This window comes from Mercenaria mercenaria, chromosome 10 (genome assembly GCF_021730395.1).
Source record: "Mercenaria mercenaria strain notata chromosome 10, MADL_Memer_1, whole genome shotgun sequence".
In the NCBI taxonomy this organism is placed as follows: Eukaryota; Metazoa; Mollusca; class Bivalvia; order Venerida; family Veneridae; genus Mercenaria; species Mercenaria mercenaria.
This window is the reverse complement of record NC_069370.1, coordinates 15273569-15299525: the sequence shown is the minus strand read 5'-3', so window position 1 is coordinate 15299525 and position 25957 is coordinate 15273569. Positions and strand designations below refer to the sequence as shown.

Here is a 25957-nt window from a genome sequence, read left to right as displayed (position 1 = left end):
GCTAAAGTAAGTACGTACATTAAGGATTTCAGCTGTTATCGCCGCTGGTTACAAAAAGACAATGCCAGATATAAATAAAAAAAATACACATCAGTTAACGTTTTCGCGGCAATGTTTTTCGCATTTGTAATGTATGTATTTATTAGCGGAATTACAATTACAAAGGAAATGTCAAGGCCACCACAGAAAATTATATTTTCTGGCGAAATTCTTAAGTACCCCTTTTTATAACCCCCCACTGTTCGATCATTGTGATCAATTAACGATCTCTCACATTTAGAAAATACAACCGACGTGTCATGAAAATTATGCAATTGACATCACGGTGTTCTAACATTAAATTTGTAAACACACGCCAACAAAACAAGTAATGAAATATCAGGACTTTTTCTAAGATATGTTGTATTTTCTTTAAGTTTCTTGTACTCTGAACTTTACTCAATCTAACTGCGTAAAGGAATATCGAAGAATTCATGCAATATAGCTTTTGGTATAAATTTTAGACCTATCTTTTTCCAGCCTAACGGTGATCTAATAACATACATTCATGTGTCACAATATCAGTGTCAAAGGTTACAAGAAATAAGTACAATAAATTGCTTACTAAGTCCCTCTCAATCCGCTCGTCTTTTTAACACGTATATTTGTTCCGTATCGACAAACATTGAAAATCACAGTTCGATCTTTTCCACTAAAATGGAAACAGTTACAGAGGGATTGATTTACATGTACCTACAAGAACGTGATTTTCGCACCTACAAAAAACGTGAATTTCGTGAATTCCGTATGTAAACTTAGTGTGTGGTTTCTTGCACGCTGGACAGGATTTTCCCGTGCTAGAAAGGGTGTAAGATGACTCACGTGCTATAATTTATGAATGAATGCGTAAATTCGTACGCTACTATAACAAAATAGTGCCTTTAAGAAAAACCTTCGTTTTTCTGTATATCTTTTACAAATTGAAAAATAAGGCATGCAAGAAAAAGAATGAATCACTGGCAGCGGGTAAAAATGGGAATATCCGGCACTCGGGGTAACTGTTTCGATCCTCGTTACAGCCTAAACAGTTATCCTCGTGCCGGATATTCCCATCTTTACCCGTAACCAGTGAAGATTCTTATAATCTGTAATTTAGCGTTATCTTTATACAAAAATCATTGTGCACTTTTTCCGGTGACCCGATATTTTCGGATCCAAAACTTTAGAAACCATATGTTCAGAACTGTATGATACTGTAAGTCAACGTTTTTTCTTGTTTTTTTTTTTTTTTTTTTTTTTTTTTTTTTTTTGATTTTTAAAATGTTACAAGGAAATGCTAACTCAGCAACATGTTTTCTTGCGTTTAAAGAAATGAACGTAACCCCGAGGTAGTGGTAGCTAATTCGAAGTCGTAATAATGAATGTTTCTAACACCAGATTATAATTGTTTTTGTTTTATTCATTTCAATGCTTAGTCGCAAGCTTTGACAATATGCATTAAATGCATATAAGCAGTTTTGGAAATCTTTCAAATAATGGTATCGTCCGCATACAGAAAAATAAAATAATAAGTATGTAAATTGTCGAGCCGTTTCGGTGCTCCCATTTAGTTGCATTATGACTGAAGATCATTTAAAATCGGAGAAAAGTGCTGGCGATAATTTCCACCCAGTATAACCCTCTTTACAATCAAGCATCATAAAAGCTTATAATTATCTAGCATGAAAATTGTCTTTACTAGGCAGGAAAATGGCACTATATTCTAATACGGACTACAAGTGGGCCACAGATGTGTGGGAATTTAGCCAGAGCAACCAGAACAGCCAGAAACCAACCCCAACCCTAACCCTAGGCCTAACCCTGGCTACTCTGGCTGCTCTAGCTAAGCTCATGCAAGTGGGCCACGGTGGAATATTCAGCAAAATTACTATCATCGCACCATATACAGGTCCTTTGTTGAGGCTTGGTGCTTCAAGCTGTTTAGGTTTTAGTTTCTTCAGGAACTTCCAATACTTTTTGGGACTTTTCTCTTGTACTAACCTTATAGTCTATTAGTGTAGTGGGGCGTATGGAAGCATACCTGGCGAATTACTACCACTGTACCTTATACAGGTCCTGTGTTGAGGGATTGGTCCTTCTTTAGAAACTTCTAATACTTTTTAGGACTTTTCTCTTGTAGTAGCCTTAGGTTGTGGCATTTGTTAGTTTGTGTTTATTTAATAGATTAACTTTGCAAGTCTTAACGTACGCTGCACGCTATTTTGCACAAGAGCGTAACGTCATTTTGACGTCAAATTGAACTCCAATTACAAATTGAGAAAATAAATAGCAAAATTTGCGTTGAGATGATATTGTAACAATAATTGCTTTGAACACATTATTATTGTTATTACTGTTGTTGTTGTTTTATTATTATTAGTATTATTATTACCACCCGGTGTATTCTTCTAATTAAAAAATTAAAAACATACGCATGTTAAACTGTAATTAATTTAAGTGTTGATCATTTCTGCTGCTCTGCAAACATTGTACATAATGCTTACGTTTATAAATATCAACTTCCGGACGTTAACAAACCTAGCATCAACACTGATCGTTCGTACATTATTGAAATCGTTAGTTTTTATAGTACAATCTGCTAAAAAGAAATACTAGTATATGCATTTTATAAATTGATTTTAATTCAAAGAAATATTCGTTATATCGTTACAACACTCTGTCGTGCACTAGTTGTTGCGAAATAACTTGAAAAGAGACACTCGAGAGCATCTAAGATATTTCCCAGAACTTTTCCATCACGGGTTACCAATAGACCACCGGGAATCTATTGTTTTATTACCTCCCTTTAATGTCTCTAACTATAACAATTCATGTGCATGTTTAAAGTTGTGTAGCTCAAAGTAGATCTATGCGTAACATCTAAATTTGGAAAGCTGTTTCGTCTGTTTTTAAGATAAAAATTTTAAGCATTGATTAGATTATAGGCCTACGGACCTTTAAGCAAAGCCAGGGTTTTTTTCTTGCTGTTTTGGGAACATAGCCTTTACCCTCAAAATTGGGAATTTTGACGCGTAAATGTTCTGAACTGGGAAATATTTAGTCACATATGATATTGTAAGGATGTTTAAGCACTCTCTCATACACTTGTTTCACATTGCCAACCTCTTTAACATACTGCCATCACAAAATTGTCCATTATTTGGTCAATGTTTGTGCAATTTTGATGAAATCTTTTTAGACTGTAGATTGGGAATTTTTGCACTCATTTTGGGAAAAAATATATACTTTTTGGCATTGGGAATATAGCCCAATAACAGCTATAAAAACAGCTGAAAAAAAAACCCTGAAAGCATACAACCTCGAATAACCAATTTGACTATTCAGTTCAAATATACACCAACTGAAAACAACACGAAATAATCGTGTATCCAACACTTCAATAACTTTTCAATACAGTAGGTTAACAACTAACATTTCGATTTCTTCAAACCTAGGATAGATCTATATTCAATCTAGATCTACTTAGTTTGGCCATTTTGAATTTCATATAACCACTAATGATATGCCTATCAGTTATAAGAAAACACATTGTAATCCATTTTAATGAAAACGAGTATGCTTTGGCTATAAATATATATTATTTTCGCATTATGAAACCATTCATTGTGTGCACTGTAGTACGCTTTCATACTGTGTCGCACTGTGGAAAGTAGTGACGTCACACTGTATTTATTAGTAATTATCATTATTGTACAAAAAGTACACAGTCACCGCCTAACTTTGCGGGAAATGTGAATTCAGGATAACAGAACGCGGAAAAGTATATTTTAGTATTTTTACCTAAAATCTGTGCACATAAGTATTTCAGTTTTCTTTGAACCGAATCGAAATGTAATTCTGTTTATTTTCGCACCACTGCAACCTCGTTTTATGATCTTTCATTCAAAAAGGCCTTTTGTCAACAGATGTTTTTCAGATATTTAGCATTTTCAGGTCAGCATTGCCATTGGCAGATGAACAAGATTAGATTTAGTTGTCAAGCCGATTTTTTAACACTTGTCACTGGGCAGTGGCGTTTAGCTACATTGGTAGAGCCCGACTTTCAAGCCGTCGGTCAATGAGTCATAGGTTTGATGGAAGGTATTCATTGTAAAAATTCAACATAATTGCCAACAGTCAGTTGGACTGGAAAGGTGTTTACTCGGTTTGAAGCTGACCAGTTGATGCCTCTTCAGGGGTGTAAAAAAAATTTCGCACCACTTGCCCTGCAGGACTAGTAGCCAGTTAAATCTACTTGCCCTAGTGAATAGTCACTCGCCCTTTTAGAATAAAATTACAAATACCTTGCTTTTATGAAAGAAGTATTATGACAACAAACACATTTCAAATATAACACACAGTAGACAGATAATTATCTTTTGTACACTACATTCATAAATCATACTCACTATGCTTAAATTTTGTTTTCACAGCAGACGTTGTTTTTTTTCTTTTTCTTTCACTGTATGTTTGTTATTTCCACCACCCGTTCGCTGTCTAAATAAACTACGGATGTTGGTTTGCCTTGCTTTGACAAAGTACAGGAAAATAAACGGTGATGATAATAACGCAACTTGGATAAAAAGTTTTATCATGACTACCTTACGGTACACGGTTTTCTTGCAATAACTTCATCTATAGATAACAGGGTTTTCCCTCGGAAATTTTGATAGGGGGTCGTTATGACCCCGTTATGTTTGACTTTGGGGGTCATATATATATATATATATAATCAAAGGGTGCTGCTGTCAAGTGGATATTTAGCCAAATCTTTTTTGGTTGAAACTTGACAAGAGCGTGAAACAAAGGACATCATGAATTGTAGCACTGCAGAGTTGAATACCATTATTCAGTTGATATACAGAAAATGGGTGCTGGATTTATCTTTGCGTCCTGGACATAGAAAGGGCCCGTCAGACTGGTTTCCCATATGAAACAAACGAAGTAAAAATATTTTATATGACATCTGATTGCATACATTTAAAGAAAATAATAGGAGAACAGTTAATTAGTGCACATGTTTACAGTTTCAAAAGGTGCTATTTCCCATCAGTTCACTGTAATAAGCATTTGTATGTTGTCTTTTTTAAACAGTTTTGGTTGATGTAGACTGGATAAATCTAATTTCAGATACATGTCCTAGATAATCATGGTGATGCATGTGGAGCTGCAGGCAACTTGTAGTGCCCTCGGGTATCAGGAAGGCAAATCCTACGTGAAAGAACCAGACTGTCTTGGTAAATACTATTTAATTTAGACGTTTATAAACCTAACACTGGTGGGCCTGAACTGACAATTTTGGAAATCGATACTTAAAAAATTACAGGAAGTAACATGTGGTACATTTTTGAGAGTTTCAATTTTCTTGTGTGAAATTCAAGAATTTATGGATGACGGGTGTAATATATCATCATAAGTTAAATAATACTTATTTAGATTGGCCATTGTTGATTGATGAATTATATGATATTAGATAAATCAATAGTAAGATATGATTGTAACCTTTAACATAATTGATTTTATGATTGTAACTTTATAGTCACCATAAGGGAAATTCAAGGATTTAAAGGGAGGTGAATGAATCGTAGGCACTTGTTTATGTTTGCATATAAATGTGAAATGTGGTAATTAGAAAGTCTTCTATTTATGTTGCAGAGACTGTCAAAGATTTGATTCGGTTCCTGAAGCGTGAAGACGAGACATGTGACATACGCCGTCAGCTAGGTCACGCCCAGATTGTACAGAATGATCTTCTGCCTATACTTGTACAGTATAGCAAAGAGGAAACTCTTTGGGAAACCGTTATAAGGTAATATTTCTCAGAAGATATATTCTCTGGGAAATGAATATGCTATGATATTATAATCTCTATGTAAATCATCGTAAATGTTTTTACTATATGACTGATCTATAGTTTGGTTGGCATCAAGGCTCCACATATTTCCTTGAGTACAGGGCTTTTCATCCTTACGTAACAGAGGCTAATATTAGGCCACTTCAGAATTGAAAACGAGGTTACTTTTCCTATTAATGGCAGAGAAACTTTCCAAGATGTCAAAAAAAAAGCTAATTTGGCAATTATTTTTCACAAAACAAATAAGGAAAAAATGAACTTGTTTAGAAATAAGGAAACCATCAAATTTCTTCCTCTGTTAGGCTATTATTAAAGACCTACCTATGAAATTCGCTGTGACCTTAACTTTTTCACTGGCCAGTCAGATGAAATTTTTACCCTCTGTATGATTATATGCAAAAAAAATTCCCTACCCATAAAAGAAAGCTTTGGGTCGCTTTACTGCTAACAATTTTTTGATTACGGCCTTACAGACATCTTTTGCAGAAGTGAAGTGTCAGTGAAATACCTATCAGTGTAAACAAAAGTACTAAATAGGCTGTGCGTAGTTGCAAGTCCTTGGAGCCAAATTTATCTTCATATTTCTCAACAGTATATTTTCTTACTTTTGTTTCTAATGGTTTTTAAGCAGCATTGGTGGATGTCGGACTGCTCTAATTAGTAAGTAGAAAAATTGGAAAGATAAGATATTTATTTATTTAAGCTTCCTTGTATCATTAAGGTTATTGGTGAATCTAACCCAGCCAGCAGTTCTGTGTTTCAACGGTCAGATTCCAGAAGATAAGACCCTGAGGAACTACTTTCTTGAAGTGGAGTCACATTTACAGTCAATAAAAGAGGTATACATGTATTTTTGTGTTAACTTTTCAGGGGCAAAATGATAAAGATTATTGTCTTTAATTGACTTCCCCTCACTTCTCTTGATTTAACCTTTAGCCTGCTGATTGGCAAGTGATTTTACCTTTGCAACCAGTGCAGACCAAGATCAGCCTGCACATCCGTTCGAATAATAAATGGTACTGTCCAAATTGAACGATGGATCAGTCCATTTTAGAAATATAGCAGAGTAAAGGTTAAAACTCTTCATTGGATGTAGAATTAGAGCTCTATGTGACAAAGCTGTGCAGTTGGTTTAGTGTAAGATCAGTGTTATTGCTAAGGTATCAACACAGGCCTGAAGAAATATCTGGAGGAGCTTATTTTCATTTACCAATAAAACTGGAAAAACACAGGATCATATGACATAAAATGCCAAGGTGTGACCAGCTTAAGCTGGTAGGGGGCTTATTTCATGTCCTGTTGTGAACAGACTCGATCAAAGTCTGCTATTATTTTCTTTGGTTGGGTTCTATGCTTCCAAAGGATCCACGCACAGATTTTTAATTGATACCTACTAAAACCGACAAACATTTATCCTTGCTTAACTACAAACAGGTCTTGAACATTGTCAGTTAATGATTTTTGATGCAATGACAATCGAGTACATCAGCATTATTTGTGCAATTCTTGTTTTCTTTGCTTGGCTCTACCACCTTGTCAAAGAGGGTTGAAATTTTTGGCATTGAACTGACGGAACAATCAATTGTATTTATGAAGTTCATAGATTACACTGTAAGATTTTTCCTGTATGTTACATAAATGAAATAATTTGTACATTTAAGATAATATAACTGCCCATTTCCTTTCTTTCAGGCATTTGTAAATGAGGAGGTTTTTGCAGTTATCACTGGCAAACTTGGGGACCTTTTAAAGCTGGTACTTATTCGATTTTTCTATTCAATTCTTTATGAAGGGCCTCTGTGGATGAGTGGTTAAGGTCACTGAGCTCAAATCACTTTACCCTCACTGATGTCGGTTTGAGCCTCACTTGGGGCGTTGAATTCTTCATTTGAGGAAGCCATCCAGCTGGCTTAAGGTCGGTGGTTCTGTCCAGGTACCTGCCCTTGATGAAATAATGCAGAGAGGGGCACCTTGGGTCGTCCTCCACCATCAAAGCTGGAAAGTCACCACATGGCCTATAATTGTGTCGTTGCAGCATTAAACCCAACACAAACAAAACAGAAAACAATTGTTTATGAAGGAATACTGACTTAGGGACTCAGTGTGTGTGTGAAGGGTGATTGGGGTGAGGAAGTGGTGAAATTTAGTAATAGATTGTGGTGGGGGTGGGGGGGGGGGGGGAGAACAGCTTCAACATGAATTTTTCTTCTCATATAAATGGCATTATTTAGTTTATACCTTACTAAGTAACAAAACTATGCAGAACAGAATCCAGTAACTGATGTGAATTACCAGACATTTAAATATATTGTAACTGTGGGAAACTTACCAGGTGGAATCAGTCTGTACTTTATGCTGTTTGGGACAGTAGCCAAATAATATTGACTAGCAACACCAGCAATGTCTTTTCGTGCTGCCCGCACCAAGGGAAATCACTCTTGCTGTGTTCCGGGTTCAGGCTATCACCCCATAGGCTGTACCAGACCATACGCGAGCACTACACTCCTCCCCGTCCTATTGAAAGGAGGTAGTCCCTACACCATGGAAGTAAACCATGGTGTCTTAGACCATGGAAGTATACCATAGTCCCTTAGACCATGGGAGTATACCATGGTCTCTTGCTCATAAATATGAGATGTTCCTGGGTTTAACCAGTACTAGTATTGTGTCACTTCAGCCACAATACTACCGCTACCGGCGACCATGGATCTCCGCATCCATAGTCCGGGGGACAGGACCTTAGACTGTGAACTTGGTTGTCCTACAGTAGGCAATGAACCTGACTGGCCAGACGTGACTGTATTACCAAGGCTCTAAACCTCAGTCTCAACCCTCCTTGTGGTCACCATGTTCATGTTTACAACAGCATGTTTAAACATACCTACCACAAAGGAGCTTACTCCCTCGGAGTAGTCTAAATCTGTACAAGCATCTGGTAGGCTACTTTTCTCAGAAGGGTCATCCACATCTGAGACTACTATTGCAAGGACTGGCTTGCCACTCTTACCCTTGGTGTCATCTTTGGTTCCATCCTGATACCCGTAGACAGTCGTACCCATGCCAATGTTGGTCTCAGGTTCCCCAGATGCTCTGTGATGTAAACTACAGGTAACACCTTTACCAACGGCACTGCGTCGTCTACATCAAGAAACCCGTAGACAGTCGTACCCGTGCCCTTGTTGGTCCTAGGTCCCTCAAACGCTCTATGATGGAAGCTTCGGTGTCCCCTATGACCAGCGGCACTGCGTCGTCTACAAGGTTAAAGGACCTCAACTTTCGTTGTCTTCTTAATAGTAATAACACCTGCCACAAGGTAACTGCTCCAGTCGTGTCCCAGCATGATACTCATTGCAATGCCTCCAACCGGCATTCAAGACATTGCCTTAGCTTTATCATGCTCACGACCTACCCCGTGCTGCAGCACAATATTCAACCGAGACAGCTCCTCCGGCCACTGTCTCACCAGTTGACCTTGAGGCTCTTGGAACCCCATGAATCACCTTAAACTTGAGTGGTCATTCCGTACAATACAGTCTACCAAATAAGAACATAACTACCATAATTACCATATGCAATGACCTTCTCCTTGCCGCCCTGGACCTATGGAATCCTCTGACTTTATCGCTCTTTTTGCCTATGAGATATCTCAGTTCTAAGGTATGAGATATTTTGCATTTTTGTTAGCTCACCTGAGCCAAAGGCCGCTCATGGTGAGCTTTTATGACTGCTCAATGTCGTCGTGTGTCCGTCAACATTTTCTAAAAAAATCTTCTTGAAAACCACTGGGCAGAATTGCACCAAACTTCACAGGAATGATTCTGGGATGACCCCCTTTCAAAATTGTTCAAAGAATTGAATTCCATGCAGAACTCTGGTTGCCATGGCAACCAAAAGGAAAAATCTTCTTGTCCAAAACCACAGGGCCTAGGGCTTTGATATCTAGTATGTAGCATAATCTAGTGGTCCTCTACCAAGATTATTCAAATTATCCCCCTAGGATCAAATATGGCCCGCCCCGGGGTCACATGGTTTATATAGACATACATAGGGAAAACTTTGAAAATCTTCTTGTACAAAACCACAAGGCCTAGGGCTTTGATATTTGGTGTGTAGCATCATTTAGTGGTCCTCTACCAGGATTGTTCAAATGATCCCCCTAGGGTCAAATATGGCCCCGCACCGGGGGTCCCAAGTTTTACATAGACTTACAGGAAAAAAAGTCTAAAAATCTTCTTGTCTGAAACCACAAGACATAGGCCTTTGATATTTGGTTTGTAGCATTGTCTTACGGTCCCCAACAAATATTGTTCAAATTGTACCCCTGGGGTGAAAAGAGGCCCTGCCCTGGGGTCATGTAGGCATTACTCAGGTGAGCGACCCAGGGTCATCATGACCCTCTTGTTTAATTAAATGTCAGGAATGTCAAAATTAGACATTTGAGTGTTTATAGAATATGTAGTTGAAGGCATTCGTATAGTCGAGCTATCCTACTCGCCCTGGCGTCGGCATCTTTCCGCGTCCCCACCTTGGTTAAAGTTTTGGTGCACTTGCTCTTTTTTTCAACTTATCTCTGTAATTACTTGATGGATTTGATTCAGACTTGAAATACTTATTCCTCATCATCATCCACATCATCTGACATAAGGGCCATAACTCTGGCACCAATATTTCATGAATTATCCCCCCTTATCACATAGATTTTCAGGTTAAAGTTTTGATGCACTTTCACTCTATCTCTGTTATTACTGAATGGATTTGATTCAAACTTAAAATAGTTGTTCAACATCATCACCCACATCATATGACACAAGGTGCATAACTCTGGCACCATTTTTTCATGAATTATTCCCCCTTTTTACTTAGAATTTCAGGTTAAAGTTTTGGTGCACTTTCACTCTACCTCTGTATTACTGAATGGATTTGCTTCAAACTTAAAATGGTTGTTCAGCATCATCACCCACATCATATGACACAAGATGCATAACTCTGGCCTAATTTTTCATTAATTATTCCCCTTTTTACTTAGAATTATTTCAGGTTAAAGTTTTATGCACTTTCACTCTATCTCTGTTATTACTGAATGGATCTGATTCAAACTTAAACAATTGTTCAGCATCATTACCCTTATCATATGACACAAGGTGCATAACTCTGGGACCAATTTTTCATGAATTATTTCCCCTTTTTACTTAGAATTTTAGGTTAAAGTTTTGATGCACTTTCATTCTACCTCTGTTATTACTAAATGGATTTGATTCAAACTTAAAATAGTTGTTCAACATCATCACCCACACCATATGACACAAGGTGCATAACTCTGGCACCAGTTTTTCATTAATTATTCCCCTTTTTACTTAGAATTTTAGGTTAAAGTTTTGATGCACTTTCACTCTGTCTCTGTTATTACTGAATGGATTTGATTCAAACTTAAAATAGTTGTTCAACATCATCACCCACACCATATGACACAAGGTGCATAACTCTGGCACCAATATTTAATGAATTATGCCCCTTTTTGCTTAGGATATACTTATATAGTGTTTTGATACATTTTATCTTTACCTCTCTTATTACTTTAAGTTGATATTTTTGACATTAAGACTCAGGCTATTGTGAAATATCTTCATCCACAATTGGAGTCATTAAACACTCCAGTGACAGCTCTAGTTTCCTCAGATGTGCCCAGTTTCACTATCCAGCATCGAAATAGTCGAACGCGCTGTCTCCTGTGACAGCTCTTGTTAAAGTCATGATGATCAATAACTTAGCTTCATTTACATCATACTTGCAAATAACATAGCAATGACAACAGAGTAATCCAAATGAAAGGACCTACTTACTTTATTTAATAGAGTATGAAAGGGAGATAACTGACCAAAGTCTCCCATTATCTAGCTCTGAAACATACGTCTGTAAAAGATAAAATCTTGTTAAATGAAATGAGTATGGGTTGTTAGATTTGTAACCAGAAATTTGTACAAACTTTGTACTGTAGATATTTCTAGTATTGGGTATCACTTAAAATTCTTTGTCAGTTATAAGAAAAAAGACTGATTATTGATTAAACATGATGGAACTCAGATGTATTAGTTTCAGCTAAAATAAAATGAAAAGGCAAATTTTTCAGTTTTGAACAATATATATTATTCCAGTTATTTTGAAAGCGATGTCCAAGACTTGTCAAGTGTCACAGTTCTGTTTGATTGGAAATCGTATTACATGTAAATTAAACATTACATTTCAGGACTGGGAACATCGACATGAGGAGCATCGCTTACTGATAGAGCGTCTTCTGATACTGATCCGAAATATACTACATGTTCCGACCAACCCTGATGATGAAATGGTAATACTTTACAATATTTGCATATCAGTGTTCCAGATAATTTTTTGACCCCATGGGTAATTACCCCCACTTTTCAGAACATGGGGGTAAATTCAAAATTCCAAACTCGGATAAAGGGTAATTTTAACAATACTTACCGTTACTATAGAGACAAAGACAGACATTATAACAACACCATAAACTGTCCTTTTCAGTAAGTTTTATCCAAGGATACGATTTTTTCCAACTTTCAATGGTAGATTATGTGACAGCCACATGCGACTTTTTATTTTTTAAAACGGCAGAAATAATGTCTTCGATTATTGGTTGCACCAAGCTCTTAGTCGGTAGAGGTGTTTTAACCACAAAAAACTTATCAATTTTTCTCTGTTTTGCTTCGGAAGCCATGATAAAAAATAATGTGTTTACTTTCGTTTTAATACAACGATCAAACGGTTGATTTTGATAAGTAAAGGCTGAACACCACTAAATCCAGCTGTTCTTTATTTCATATAAAATCCACTCACTTCATAACGGTGTTTCGACATTTTCTAGCATATCAGATTTTCAGAGACTTATATTCCCATAAAGAGCTAGATCGCTACTTTAGAAAAACAAAAAGAAAAGGGGGTGTTAACTTTTATATAAGAAAACTACAGTTCGTTAAATACAACCCGCTGAATTTACTACTTTTCGCTTCTTTCAATTTCTCTTTTCGTGACATTAAATTCTTACGCCGCCATTTTTATCTAGCATGCGATAGGAACATGCCGATTTCATTACAATGCAAAGTGATACATACTGAAACGCGGTAGGGTAAAAGTAAGCACATTGCTGCCGAGAAAATGCACTAGGAAAGGAAAAAAGATTAGTACTATTTATATTTGGACTACTTGTGACTAGACCTGCGGAGGCTTACATTCTATTTGGTAGTGATCAGCCTATAAATACATAAAATTTCTAGAGCGCCTAGACGACGCAGATGTTCAAGTAGACTAGTTCACGGTTTCTAAGACAGGTAGAACGTTTTAGCGAAGTTAATAATGGTTACCCGTCGCATTGTTTATACGGAAGTAGTGATCAGCTGTTTTCAACATGTTTTCATTTAAATATAATTAAGGTACGCTTCAAGTTTTAATGTCGTGCGTAAGTTCAAAGTCATGTACGTATAATGTACGCATCAAAATGAAATCATGTGCGTTTTTAGTTGATTTTTATGCGTAAAATACGCCGATACGCAGCTTATCTGGAACACTGCATATCACAGTGCTTCTTTAAACATGATACATTACTGCTAATACCGATTCTGACCTAGATATACAGTATTGGTCAAGTTTTACACCCATGAAAACAGCAAGCTTTTTGAGTTGTCAGAAGGATTAAGTATGGAAAAAACGCTTTCTTTCAAGTGCCCACCAAACAAAGTACTTTTAAACAATCCATGGTCTGTTATAGGAAACAGGTTTTGACTGAAAATTAAACCTTTGTTGTGGTAGGTGAGAATGCAGTGTTTTTTTTGCAGAGATATGTTATTCAGTATTCAGTCCGTGTTAAGTAAGATTGGCAGAATATGAAAACCCAACATACTTCAGGTGGCATCAAAAAGATATTAGGGTATGATAGTATGAATAAGCATAAAAGTCTGGAGTGGTATGTACAGGGTGGCAGGCAGGAAGAAATGACATGGGCCTTAGGAAATAAGAAAAAACTGTACTGGGAACTTTTCCTGTCCCCAAAATAATGACATGTTGGTATAAAATTTTATACCTTTGATCAAAGCATCACAATTCTAGGGCCAGAAATGTTGGAAATTTAATTGATTTCTTTATACTTATTTTATGAATTTGCACAGTTTCAAAATATGCAAAACTGCATTTGGGACGTAAACTGAAAGCGAAAAGCACTGTTTTAAATGAACTTACACATGATATTAAAAACTGTAATCTGTTATTACGGGCTGTTTTGATTATTTTACATTTCTACAATATTTTAGAGGACAGATGATGATGCTAGCATTCATGATCAAGTTCTTTGGTAAGCTTTCACTACTCTTGCAGCACTAGCTTTGACACAACAGATTATACAAACTTTAAATTGTGGCCCAGCTACATCTTAATATATTCTGTTGCTGGTTGAAGGTGCTAATTTAAATATCTGGTTCAGGGAAAGTATTTAGTGAGTAACAAGGCTGTGCCAAGTTACTGCAAAACAGTTACTTAGGACCTAGATTTTTCCGTCCATACCTACAACTAGTGTTAGATCCTTTTTCTTGTGTACTATATTCTACAAATAGTAGAAAAATAGAAATAAAATTCTATTATACTACCATATGAATTTATGCATTCATTTACAAATTTATGAAAGCATGAGAGGCATAAGATGAGTTCCTACAGCACTAGCAAACAGACATGGGAAAATGTTGCCTGGCCTGCAAGAGAAGTTGTCATAAAGCAGTCCATATGATATGTTAATGCTCTAGATATTCTGCTCTATTCAGATGTATATGTATGCTCTACCAGGAAGGCATATAGTGATCACACCATTTCTAGATCTTATCTGCTCAGGAAGAGTTTGAAAAACAATTCAGATCAAGATCAGAAGGACAATTCAGGCTTTTGATATGTACATGTAATTGCCTTGCCACTACTGAAGCTTTATTGGCAATCTTGTATATAGTCAGTTAACTACTTTTCAGTTACATAAAAGGCCAGTTGAACATCTGATTTTATATTGCCGTTTATTACTGTTTTTGTTGTTCTATGCTGCATTTTTTGTGTGTATTGCAGGGCTCTGCATGTGAGTGGTTTAGAAGACATTCTTCTATACATAGCCAGCTCAGAAGAGGAGAGAAACCTATCCATGCATATACTTGAAATTGTCTCCCTTATGTTCAGAGAACAGGTATATATAAGCTCTCTTCATTACCAGCTGTAAGCTTTTCTTAATGTCCCTTTGAAAAATATAGATATATTGTATTGCTCATGTTGTTTGTTCTGTTTGTCGTCTGTAAATTGGTAAACTATTTGGTCTCCAACCAATAAGTAGAGAACTTCTGGGTCTTTAGTAGTCAAACTTCATTGGGTGATTGCCAGTAGTTGGTATATAACACTTAAAATTTTGAAAACAGTGGAACCTTGAAGCCTGCAGCGGTCAGACTTCATATGAATATTGCCTGTGACCTTTGAAGGTCAAGGCACATGGATCTTGAGACAGTTCCAGGTCAATACAGGAGAACCTTCAACCATTGGACATATGTCTGCCAAACTTCATAGAATGATTGCTTGCTGTATGTAGATGATCCCCAGTTGCACATAGTTAAAGTGACCTTGACCTTGATACTGTATTCTAAAAGTTGATACTGTATTCTAAAAGGTTTCTGATCAATCACTGGAGAATGTTCGAGCATTTGGCCATCAATGGTATGATTGTCTTAAGGTAAGCAGGTGAATCTATATTGTTTACGGGACCATAAGGTGAGAGGTCAAGGTCACAATAGTGACAATATACTTTGAAAATTACATTCCACGTAGCTTGACATTAAATAGAAATTGTTTTTTGCTGAAGATTGTTCTTCAAACAGTTATTCCGCATTTAAATAAGTTTTATTTAAAGATATCCTATTCTGCACTAATTGAAGATTGATAAATGAAAATGAAGACAAACATGTGACTAGGTATGATACTGAATATGTTTGTTTGTAACAAGGTATTGTTCCATTTCTTGATTCTATTTCAGACAGCAGATATGCTGGCAGCAGCTGGAGTACAGAGATCTGTCAGTGAGAAAGTAAAAGATGAAAGGTAACTCTTCCATATTGACCCTTGACCCTACTAGAAATGATTAATAAAATGGAGTTTGGACATTAATAGTGATACAGTCTATCCTTAGTTAAGGCATTTTTATGCCCCCGAAGGGAGGCATATAGTTTTTGAACCGTCAGTCTGACGGTCTGTCCGCATTTTTCATGTCCGGTCCATATCTTTGTCATCGATGGATGGATTTTCAAATAACTTGGCATGAATGTGTACCACAGTAAGACGACGTGTCGCGCGCAAGACCCAGGTCCGTAGCTCAAAGGTCAAGGTCACACTTAGACATTAAAGGTTATTGCATTGATGGGCGTGTCCGGTCCATATCTTTGTCACCGATGGATGGATTTTCAAATAACTTGGCATGAATGTGTACCACAGTAAGACGACGTGTCGCGCGCAAGACCCAGGTCCGTACCTCAAAGGTCAAGGTCACACTTAGACATTAAGGGATAGTGCATTGATGGGCGTGTCCGGTCCATATCTTTGTCATCGATGGATGGATTTTCAAATAACTTGGCATGAATGTGTACCACAGTAAGACGACGTGTCACGTGCAAGACCCAGGTCCGTATCTCAAAGGTCAAGGTCACACTTAGACATTAAGGGATAGTGCATTGATGGGCGTGTCCAGTCCATATCTTTGTCATCGATGGATGGATTTTCAAATAACTTGGCATGAATGTGTACCACAGTAAGACGATGTGTCATGCGCAAGACCCAGGTCCGTAGCTCAAAGGTCAAGGTCACACTTAGATGTTAAAGGTCTTTTTTCATGGTAGTGCGTTGATGGGCGTGTCCGGTCCATATCTTTGTCATTCATGCATGGATTTTAAAATAACTACGCATAAATGTGTGACACAGTAAGACGACGTGTCGCGCGCAAGACCCAGCTCCGTTGGTCAAAGGTCCTAAACTTGAACATCGGCCATAACTATTCATTTAAAGTGCCATCGGGGGCATGTGTCACCTATGGAGACAGCTCTTGTTAGACAAAATACTTCCCCAGAAGCCATAAAGTTTTGTTAGTGGACTAACAGTTTCCTTTGTGAACAAAAATGAACATGTAATGCAATGAACTTGTGCAACAAACAGATGTTCGTGACCCCAGTGGTGTAACCCAAGATGTTAGACTGAATTGTTTCAATTCCCTGTCCCTTCCTTTTCTGCTAAACCACTTGGAGGATTTTCTTGAAATTTTGGTCAAGTGTTCACCTTATTAAACCATGAGTCAACCATGCAGGCTCAAGGTCAAGGTCACAACTTAAGGTATTGATGTTGTCATACATGGACTATAAAATATACTTAAAAACGTCAATTTCCGCCCAATACCATAAACCCTTTCACTATCCATAGCATTGGCCGGGGATATAGCTGTCTTCCACGGCCTTGTTTTACCACAAATAATTTGATAGTATGTTATGTTTGTTTCAGAGAGTTGGAGATGGTGAGAGAACAGGAGAAGTTGCAGAAGAAAGCTAACCAAATGAAGTTTAGCTCGAGGTAATGTCTCTATCATGTCTCTGTCTGGTCAATTTATAAAAACAAATTTTTAGGTCACAAGTAGTCATAGTTTTTATTTAATGCTTCATTATTGAGGTCAGCAGTATTGCACACTTGTTAGTTTAGGTCTCAGACTACGAAATAACACATATTTAATAGGGAGAACTTGAGACTCTCATTAAGTGAATGATAGTACCTTTTTCAATTTCCTGTAATATGTTGAAACGTTAGTGAATAATCATTGAAACAGCAAGCTGATGTATAAAACTCGCCAAAACGAGTTTAGTCACCTCCAAAGAAGCCAGGAAACAAATTTGCTTCCGGTGTTTGAAATCCAGATCTGGTTCCAAGCATTCCGAGACTACTTTCTGAAAATAATTGTGCAGGGTTATGCTTAGAAGCACCCAATAATATGGTGGAGTTTCAAGGGTGATCAACTAAAAATGTTTCAGAGCTCGGGTTAATTTGAGATAGTGATACTACTGATACCTATACTACAGGAGGCATCATGACTTCTTTTGATATGTCGATAGATAAAAAACATTTGTTTCAGACATTCACGATTTGGAGGGACGTATGTTGTGAAGAACTTCAAGTCAATCAGTGATAATGACCTGATATACCATAAACAACAAGGAGACGTCTCGAAGATAAACCTAGACACAAACAAGAAGCCGAAAAAGAAACCGAAGAATCGGAAACCTATAATAGATAGAGAAGTGAAGAGAAGGTCCACACTCAGCATACGTCTGGGGTTGAAGGAGTTCTGTATACAGTTCTTGGAGAATTGTTACAATCCTTTGATGTATGCAGTGAAGGTCAGCATTTTGATTTATTGAATAAAATATAATTATTAATATCCTTATATCTGTACTATATTCTATAACGATACAGTGTTCATCCATGATTATGGTTGACCTCGGAACAATATTACAGATATGTGTAGTTATTGAATTGTATTTTAGACACTGTATATTCCAATCAGTTGTCATTTGTTTGCCCTTTTCACTCCAAAAAAGTCTGGAAAATTATGTAATGTTTCGAAACATTTATTCGTGATAGAGAACCTCTTTTTAATAAAGATGTTTTTAATCTTTCCTTCATACTGGTTGTATGTAAGTTTTCAAAACTTGCTGGCATAATATCTGTAGTATCATTGTCCAGTTTGTATTGTGGATACTGTTTTATAGGACATTCTGAATAGAGAGAAGTCACAAGAACATGATGAGACTTACTATCTCTGGGCAATGCGTTTTTTCATGGAATTCTGTAGGCTACACAGTGGTCAAGTGGATCTTGTCAGGTAATACAATGGAGGGCTCAATTGTAGAGTGGTTAAAAATGCTACCTTTGAAACCAAAACTTTAGTGTATTCATTCCCTGCTTTGGTTGTTTTGCCAGGAAGCTATCCAGCTGGCTTGCAGAAGGGTCAGTGGTTCTACACAGGTGCTCAAAATAATGTTAGATTTAGCAACTCAGTTTAGCGTTTAATTATTAAAGCTGGATAGAATCTATATAACCTATAACAGGCTTTTTTTACATAGAGGGGAAGGGGCTTAGTGTTAAGATTTTAGAAAAATAGATTAGTATTTGGTTCGATTAATGAAACCTGATGTGACATCAAGTATAGGGGAAAACTACTTTATTTGAATAAAAAATCTAGATGAGAAAAGAAACCTGCATTATTGTGTCATTGTGACTTAAAACGAACCAAAGACTAACAAGCAGTTGTCTGGTATACATCCATTCTCCATATGCACATTAAATTGTAAGCACTTTAGACTGTAAGCAGATGAACTAGTTTGCATACTGACACATACACAAGATCGTCCATAATGTAATTTAGGCAGTCATACTTTTTCGTTTTACCTGAACAGCAGTTCCTCGTCATGGTATAGAAAATAATCCTGATTGATTAACATTTTACTTAACCCAGCTGATTCTTGACTCTGACGGAGCCTCCATTGCTGAGTGGTTAAGGTTGCTGATTTAAAATCACTTGCCCCTTACTGATGTGGGTTTGAGCTCCACTTTGGGCATTGAATTCTACATGTGAGGAAGCCATTGAGCTGGCTTATGGAAGGTTGGTGGTTCTACCCAGGTGCCTGCCTAGATGAAATAATGCATTGAACGGCGCCTGGAGTTTTCCACCATCAAAGCTAGAAAGTTGCAGTATGACCTATAATTGTGTTAGTGTAGTGTTAAACCCGACAAAATCAAATCAAATCTTGATTATGACATTCTGTGTCTTATTTACTAAATTTCAGTAAAAGTCAGATCTTTTTATTATTAGATAACTTAAATTATCTACACTTCATTGTCAGATCCCTGTAAAAAAAATGGTATGAAAGTGTCAGATGAGTCAACAGTAGAATGTAATATTTTATACTGGAAAATGAAAGTTACCATGGAGTGTGATTGATTTCAGTGAGACAATGTCGGTACAAGCATTCCACTACATTCAAGTACAGCTGTTCCAATACTATGAGATGCAGCAGATGGAGAAAAAGGAAGCCATTGTTTGGGGCAAAAGGTAATATACTGCAAATAATTGTTTAAGGCAAGAGGTAAGGTAGAGTAAGCCATTGTTTGGGGCAAAAGGTAATATACTGCAAATAATTGTTTAAGGCAAGAGGTAAAGAAGAGTAAGCCATTGTTTTGGGCAAATGGTAACATACAGTGGCAGACTTATCCTTTGTAAAGACATGAGCAAATTTCTGAAATGGTAAGTAGGCCAAAACTGTTAAGTTGTGAAATTGTAACTTTAAACAAAACTGCCATTTTCTTAACATATAATTCATATCAAAATTTTTTAAATCTTACGCAGCAAATGTAACATTTAGCTTCAGAATTTCTTCTTTTATAATTCAGGCTTTTGAGTTGTTAATGTCATATTTCAGAACACATCTAGCACTGAAGGCCTACCAGGAGTTACTGTTAACACTGGACTCTATGGATAAATCTGGAAATACCACACTGATGGAGAGCTCTAAAGTCATCAAAAGTAAGTGCAGTATACAGTATTTATGTGTACCTATTCCAAAAAGGTTTCTATTATTACTGGTTTGTGATTTTAAGCCGACCTGTACATGTCAGTACGAAAATCAGCAGACTATTGGTGTAATGGTATTTTCCATAGCAAGATGACTGTTCTCTACATTAGACTTATGGGTGTAATGTTCTCTGAAGAATACCATTTGTATAGTGGTTTTGAAGTTGTTTCCTTGGCCAGATGAATGTTCTCAGCAGAATGTTTTAGTTAGTCTGACAGACATCAATATGTCAGTTGCCATTTGTTCTCTAACTCGAGTTTTATCTGGAGAAGTGGCGTCTTGTGGAAAACAGTTTATTTTTGGTACACAGTACATTAACACTGGATAGTAGGGCTAACTTCACTAAGGATTAATACTATTGAGGTGTTGAAAACTGCAAAACGAAGTAATTTTTATGCTCCCATTGTCAAAGCCATGGTATTGAGTTCATTTCTCTTTTCCCTACAGTGTGATGATATGTCTTGGATTGTTTCAGGTAACATATTCTACATGATGGAGTTTCGAGATATATTCCTGACATTACTGAGGCATTTTGATCAGAATAGACAGTCTAGGTAAGTGCTGAAAGTCTTTTACTCATGATTGTTTATCATTATACATGCTGCATTGAATTGAGAGTAATTTGAATGTGCAACCATTTATTAAGCCATGGTCAAATAGCTAATAATATCTTCAACCCACTTGAAAGATATTTATAAAACTAGCAGTCAGTTGATAACCTCATCAAGATTGTATAAAGGTGCATAACACAGGTTTTTGGTCAAGGTCACACTTGAGGTCAAAGCTAATAATAACACAAGAGTCTGCTTTCCCTGTAGAGGCTCCTGGGGGTATTTATTATCTTTTGTGATGGCTCTAGTGTTAAAAGAGTAATGCTTTATAAGTAGAATATATCTGAACAGGTCGTATTTGAAAGATCTCATAGAGACAACCCACCTGTTCCTGAAAATGCTGGAGAACTTCTCAAAGAAGACTGGTCATCTTGTGGTACAGAAGAAAAAGAAGAAGACAGGAGGAAGGAAAAAGAAGCCTAGAAATCAAGGTTTGATCATATTTATTATTGGTCCAAACAGTGACATTGGAGGATTTGTAGCAAGAAGATTTATTCACCATGTTCATTATTCCTCCAAGTGCGAAGTGTATATATATTTGAGTCATGCATGCCACTCTGACTGTCTGTAGATTTTTGTAAAGCTTGCATCATTTATCAACCTCATCAAGATGATGTGCAGAGTGCACAACCAAGGTCACTGTGTCCAAGGTCAAGGTCAGACTGACGTAATAGGTCAAATAGTTTAGTTTCATGTAGATTCAATATTGTCACAACCACTTGGAAGATTTTCGTACAATTATCATCAGTTGTTTACCTCATCAAAACAATGTCCAGAACTTGTGTCACTAGGTTCAGTATCTTCTAAACCGCAGAGTAGTATCCAATATTTTCCTCATCAAGATGACATACGGAGCACACAGCCAAGGTCACTTGGTCCAAGGTAAGGTCACAAATGCTGATGTATAGATAACATAGGTTTGTGTCCGCTACTTATCTTCTGAAACCCTGAGATGATTTTCATAAAACTTGTGTCAGTTATTTTCCTCATCAAGAGGACATGCAGAACACACACAACACAGGTCAGTATTTCCAAGGTCAAGGTCGCACTTGTTGGCGAACGGTCTAATAGCTTAACTTTGTGTCAGCTAAGTAGTATCTAAATTACTAAGAAGATTTTCATTAATTTCATCAATTATTTATCTCATTATGTTGACATGTATAGCATATGATCCGGGTTGCTAAGTGGTAGGTTACACTTAAGAGGTCAAAGATCAAATAAGTGCTCACCCATTTTAACAAGTAGGGACAGCCCAGATCTATGGATTGGTGGGGTCCTGAAATCCATGCCCCGGCAAGGCCTATATTCTGATGGGGGTGCCTGGCGGTATAAATCTCTATTAGTAGTAGCTGTAGTTTAAAAGTGATTAAAAAATATTGCAACAGTAATATTCTCAATATTGTTCTCTTAAAGTTTTCTCATAACAGTTCATATGGAAAAGTTTTTTTAGGAAGGTTCATGATCTCAAATATGTAAACTTTTACAACAGTTAATTTACATAGAAATTATAAAGTTTTGTACATGTGCCGTAAAATAATTATTATATTCTTGAAGCTAATAACCATTGTGAAAAGATTTCTAAGAAAATAGTATGCTGGAATGTTACAGAAAATACAGGTCATGTTGAACCTAGTGAGCAGGAACTGGAAGATTTATGGGACGAGATTTCAAGCGAGTTGTCGGCCATTTTCCAGGGACGTAGCGATATTCCAGATGATGTAGCTCCGTTTGACGCAGCATCAGAAATAGATGTGGACCAACAAAGGTAGTCTAATGTGATAAGATATATTCATTTAACCTCCATGGGGAAGATCAAACAGGCCGTAGAGAGAACACTGTGGTCCAGTGGTAACACGGACTAACTATGAAACCAGGGGTTGTGAGTTCGAGCTCAGCTCCTGCTGTTTAAAAATTCTAACATTGGGATAAGAGTCCAGTGTGTGGATGCTTTACACCTGGCATGGTAAAGAACCACAGAAGCTTCTAGAATTGGAACATCATCTGTATCTTGCACTGTCCTCCCACTTACATTACTAACAGTCTTCTAGAGAAGTCGCCCATATGGGTTACCGGTGGCGACTATAAATAAGCTTACAAACAAGCAAACAAACAGGCCATTTATTGTTTGAAACCTGTTTGGTTGAAACCTTTTGATGGGATTTTATTTACCGACTTATTGCTTTGTACAAAACCAATAAATTAGTATTATCGTTTAGAATTTAACATGTATTTATTACTTTCTAGAGTGGATGCTATGATTCGTATCCAAGACTGCATGAGGGAGAAGAAAGCAGGGGAGGCTGTAGCAATTTTCAGAGCAGCTAGGTAAGGGAAAATAATATTTAGAACTTAGAACTTCCTTTGGGGAGAAAGTTAGGCAACTAGTAATCTAGGTTACAAGTAAGTTAGGCAACAAAGTAAGTTAGGTAGACACAAATTTTTAAACTCAATTTACACCTCTCTTTTAAGGTTTGTTCATTTACCATCAGAAGGACAATTTAGTCTGAAAAGTTGATAATATCATTTCTTTTCATTTTTGCATTGAAATTTGCTTCATGGTTGAACTACTGTGAAATCCGTTAGTTGTTTGGTTTTGGCTAAAATGGCTGTTTCTTAATGAGTTTTGACTGCTTAAGTTTGAAATGTTCATGGTAAAATAATAAAATCCATAGAAAGTAAGCCCTCAGTAATGATAATGATTCACATTGTCTCCACGTAAAGTTTTTATGGTACCACAGTAACGATAAATTTAGGGCTGTGGATCTTCGCACAAGTGGCGATCCGATTCGCGAGTCGGGGCTGACGATTCACAGTTCGAACCACAAATTGCCAGCAACAACTTATAATGACACAAAAATGCAAGACTGTTATATAAATACCGTTTTCTTTATGGAATCTAAACTGTGCAGTTTTCATAGTGCTCAATTTAACAGTTATGACTTATGTTTAATGTTTTGCTCATTAATTAAAGTCAGGTTTAGCGAGTGGACTTCAGGAATGTTTGCCATTCTTGCAGATGAACGATATGATGTCGGTCATTGATATCACAATATTTAGTAACAGTTTCGCATTTTTTGATAGGAAAACTTTATTTGTTGGAAAAAAAATTGTATTTAACTTTTTATTAAATTTAATTTCTTAAATGATAAATATTTCCTCACTGTTATGACAGATTTCATATTAATTTTAGTTCGAATACTGTAGGCTTACTTATTTTAGCGGTGTACTAATAACAGCGCTTTTAGCGCTATCGCACGTGCGCTAATTCATGTCCGTGCATTAATTAGTCCAAGCATTTTCATGTACATTTTCATTTGATGATGTTTTCTTCAAACTTTTGCAAATAAATACTCTTGAGAGTTTGCACTTGTTACACTGCTTGCTGATATTTTAAGGTTCGTAAGAAATTCCTGTTTATTGTCCATATCATTATTTTAAATATATGATCATGCAAAATAAAATATTTAAGCTTGTAGTTTGTGTTTTTAGCTCACCTGAGCACGAAGTGCTCAAAGGTGAGCTTTAGTGATCACCCTGTGTCCGGCGTCCGTCCGTCATCAACAATTTGACTGTTAACACTCTAGAGGTCATATTTTTGTTTGGCCCAATCTTAATGAAACTTAGTCAGAATGTTACCCTCGATAAAATCTTGGACGAGTTCGATATTGGGTCATCTGGGGTCAAAAACTAGGTCACCAGGTCAAATCAAAGGAAAAGCTTGTTAACACTCTAGAGGTCACATGTTTGACCCAATCTTAATGAAACTTGGTCAGAATGTTACCCTCAATAAAATCTTGGACGAGTTCAATATTGGGTCATCTGGGATCAAAAACTAGGTCATCAGGTCAAATCAAAGGAAAAGCTTGTTAACACTCTAGAGGTCACATTTTTGGCCCAATCTTAATGAAACTTGGTCAGAATGTTACCCTCAATAAAATCTTGGACAATTTTGATATTGGGTCATCTGGGGTCAAAACCTAGGTCACCAGGTCAAATCAAAGGAAAAGCTTGTTAACACTCTTCACAATTTTAGCTCAATCTTAATGAAACTTGACCAGAATGTTAATCTTGATGATCTTAAGGTCCAGTTTGAATCTGGGTCATGTAGGATCAAAAACTAGGTCACCAGGTCAAATCAAAGGAAAAGCTAGTTTACACTGTAGAGGCCACATTTATGACCATATCATAATGAAACCTGGTCAGAATGTTAATCTTGATGATCTTAAGGTCAAGTGTAAATCTGGGTCAGGTGGGGTCAAAAACTAGGTCACTAGGTCAGATCAAAGGAAAAGCTTGTTAACACTGTAGAGGCCATATTTATGACTGTATCTTCATGAAACTTAGTCAGAATGTTAAACTGGATGATCTTTAGGGCAGGTTTGAATCTGGGTCATGTCGGGTCAAAAACTAGGTCACCGGGTCAAATCAAAGGAAAAGCAAGTTAACACTTTAGAGGCCACATTTATGACCATATCTTAATGAAACTTTGTCAGAATGTTAATCTTGATGATCTTTAGGTCAAGTTTAAATCTGGGTCAGTTGGGGTCAAAAACTAGGTCACTAGGTCATATCGAAGGAAAACCTTGTTAACACTCTAGAGGCCACATTTATGACTGTATATTCATGAAACTTAGTCAGAATGTTTAACTTGATGATCTTTAGGTCAAGTTCGAATCTGGGTCATGTCGGGTCAAAAACTAGGTCACGGGGTCAAATCAAAGGAATGGCTAGTTAACACTTTAGAGGCCACATTTATGACCATATCTTAATGAAACTTGGTCAGA

At 36.8% G+C, this 25957-nt stretch overlaps 1 protein-coding gene across 2 annotated transcripts in view; it reads left to right on the top strand.

The window, feature by feature from the left end:
* Positions 1-3749: 3749 nt before the first annotated feature.
* LOC123560024 (protein timeless homolog) overlaps positions 3750-25957 on the top strand; it is a 63412-nt gene continuing 41204 nt past the window's right edge. For both annotated transcript variants that reach the window (XM_053552310.1, XM_053552309.1), the window contains exons 1-18: positions 3750-3799; positions 5149-5255; positions 5674-5827; positions 6594-6711; positions 7565-7627; positions 12117-12218; positions 14191-14231; positions 14984-15098; positions 15933-15997; positions 17441-17509; positions 18063-18327; positions 18700-18812; positions 19938-20042; positions 20410-20513; positions 21038-21116; positions 21465-21604; positions 22782-22938; positions 23418-23498. In XM_053552310.1, the coding sequence (XP_053408285.1) occupies positions 5168-5255; positions 5674-5827; positions 6594-6711; positions 7565-7627; positions 12117-12218; positions 14191-14231; positions 14984-15098; positions 15933-15997; positions 17441-17509; positions 18063-18327; positions 18700-18812; positions 19938-20042; positions 20410-20513; positions 21038-21116; positions 21465-21604; positions 22782-22938; positions 23418-23498 (1859 nt within the window). In that variant the 5' untranslated portion in view covers positions 3750-3799; positions 5149-5167. The remainder of the gene's footprint in view (positions 3800-5148; positions 5256-5673; positions 5828-6593; positions 6712-7564; positions 7628-12116; positions 12219-14190; positions 14232-14983; positions 15099-15932; positions 15998-17440; positions 17510-18062; positions 18328-18699; positions 18813-19937; positions 20043-20409; positions 20514-21037; positions 21117-21464; positions 21605-22781; positions 22939-23417; positions 23499-25957) is intronic.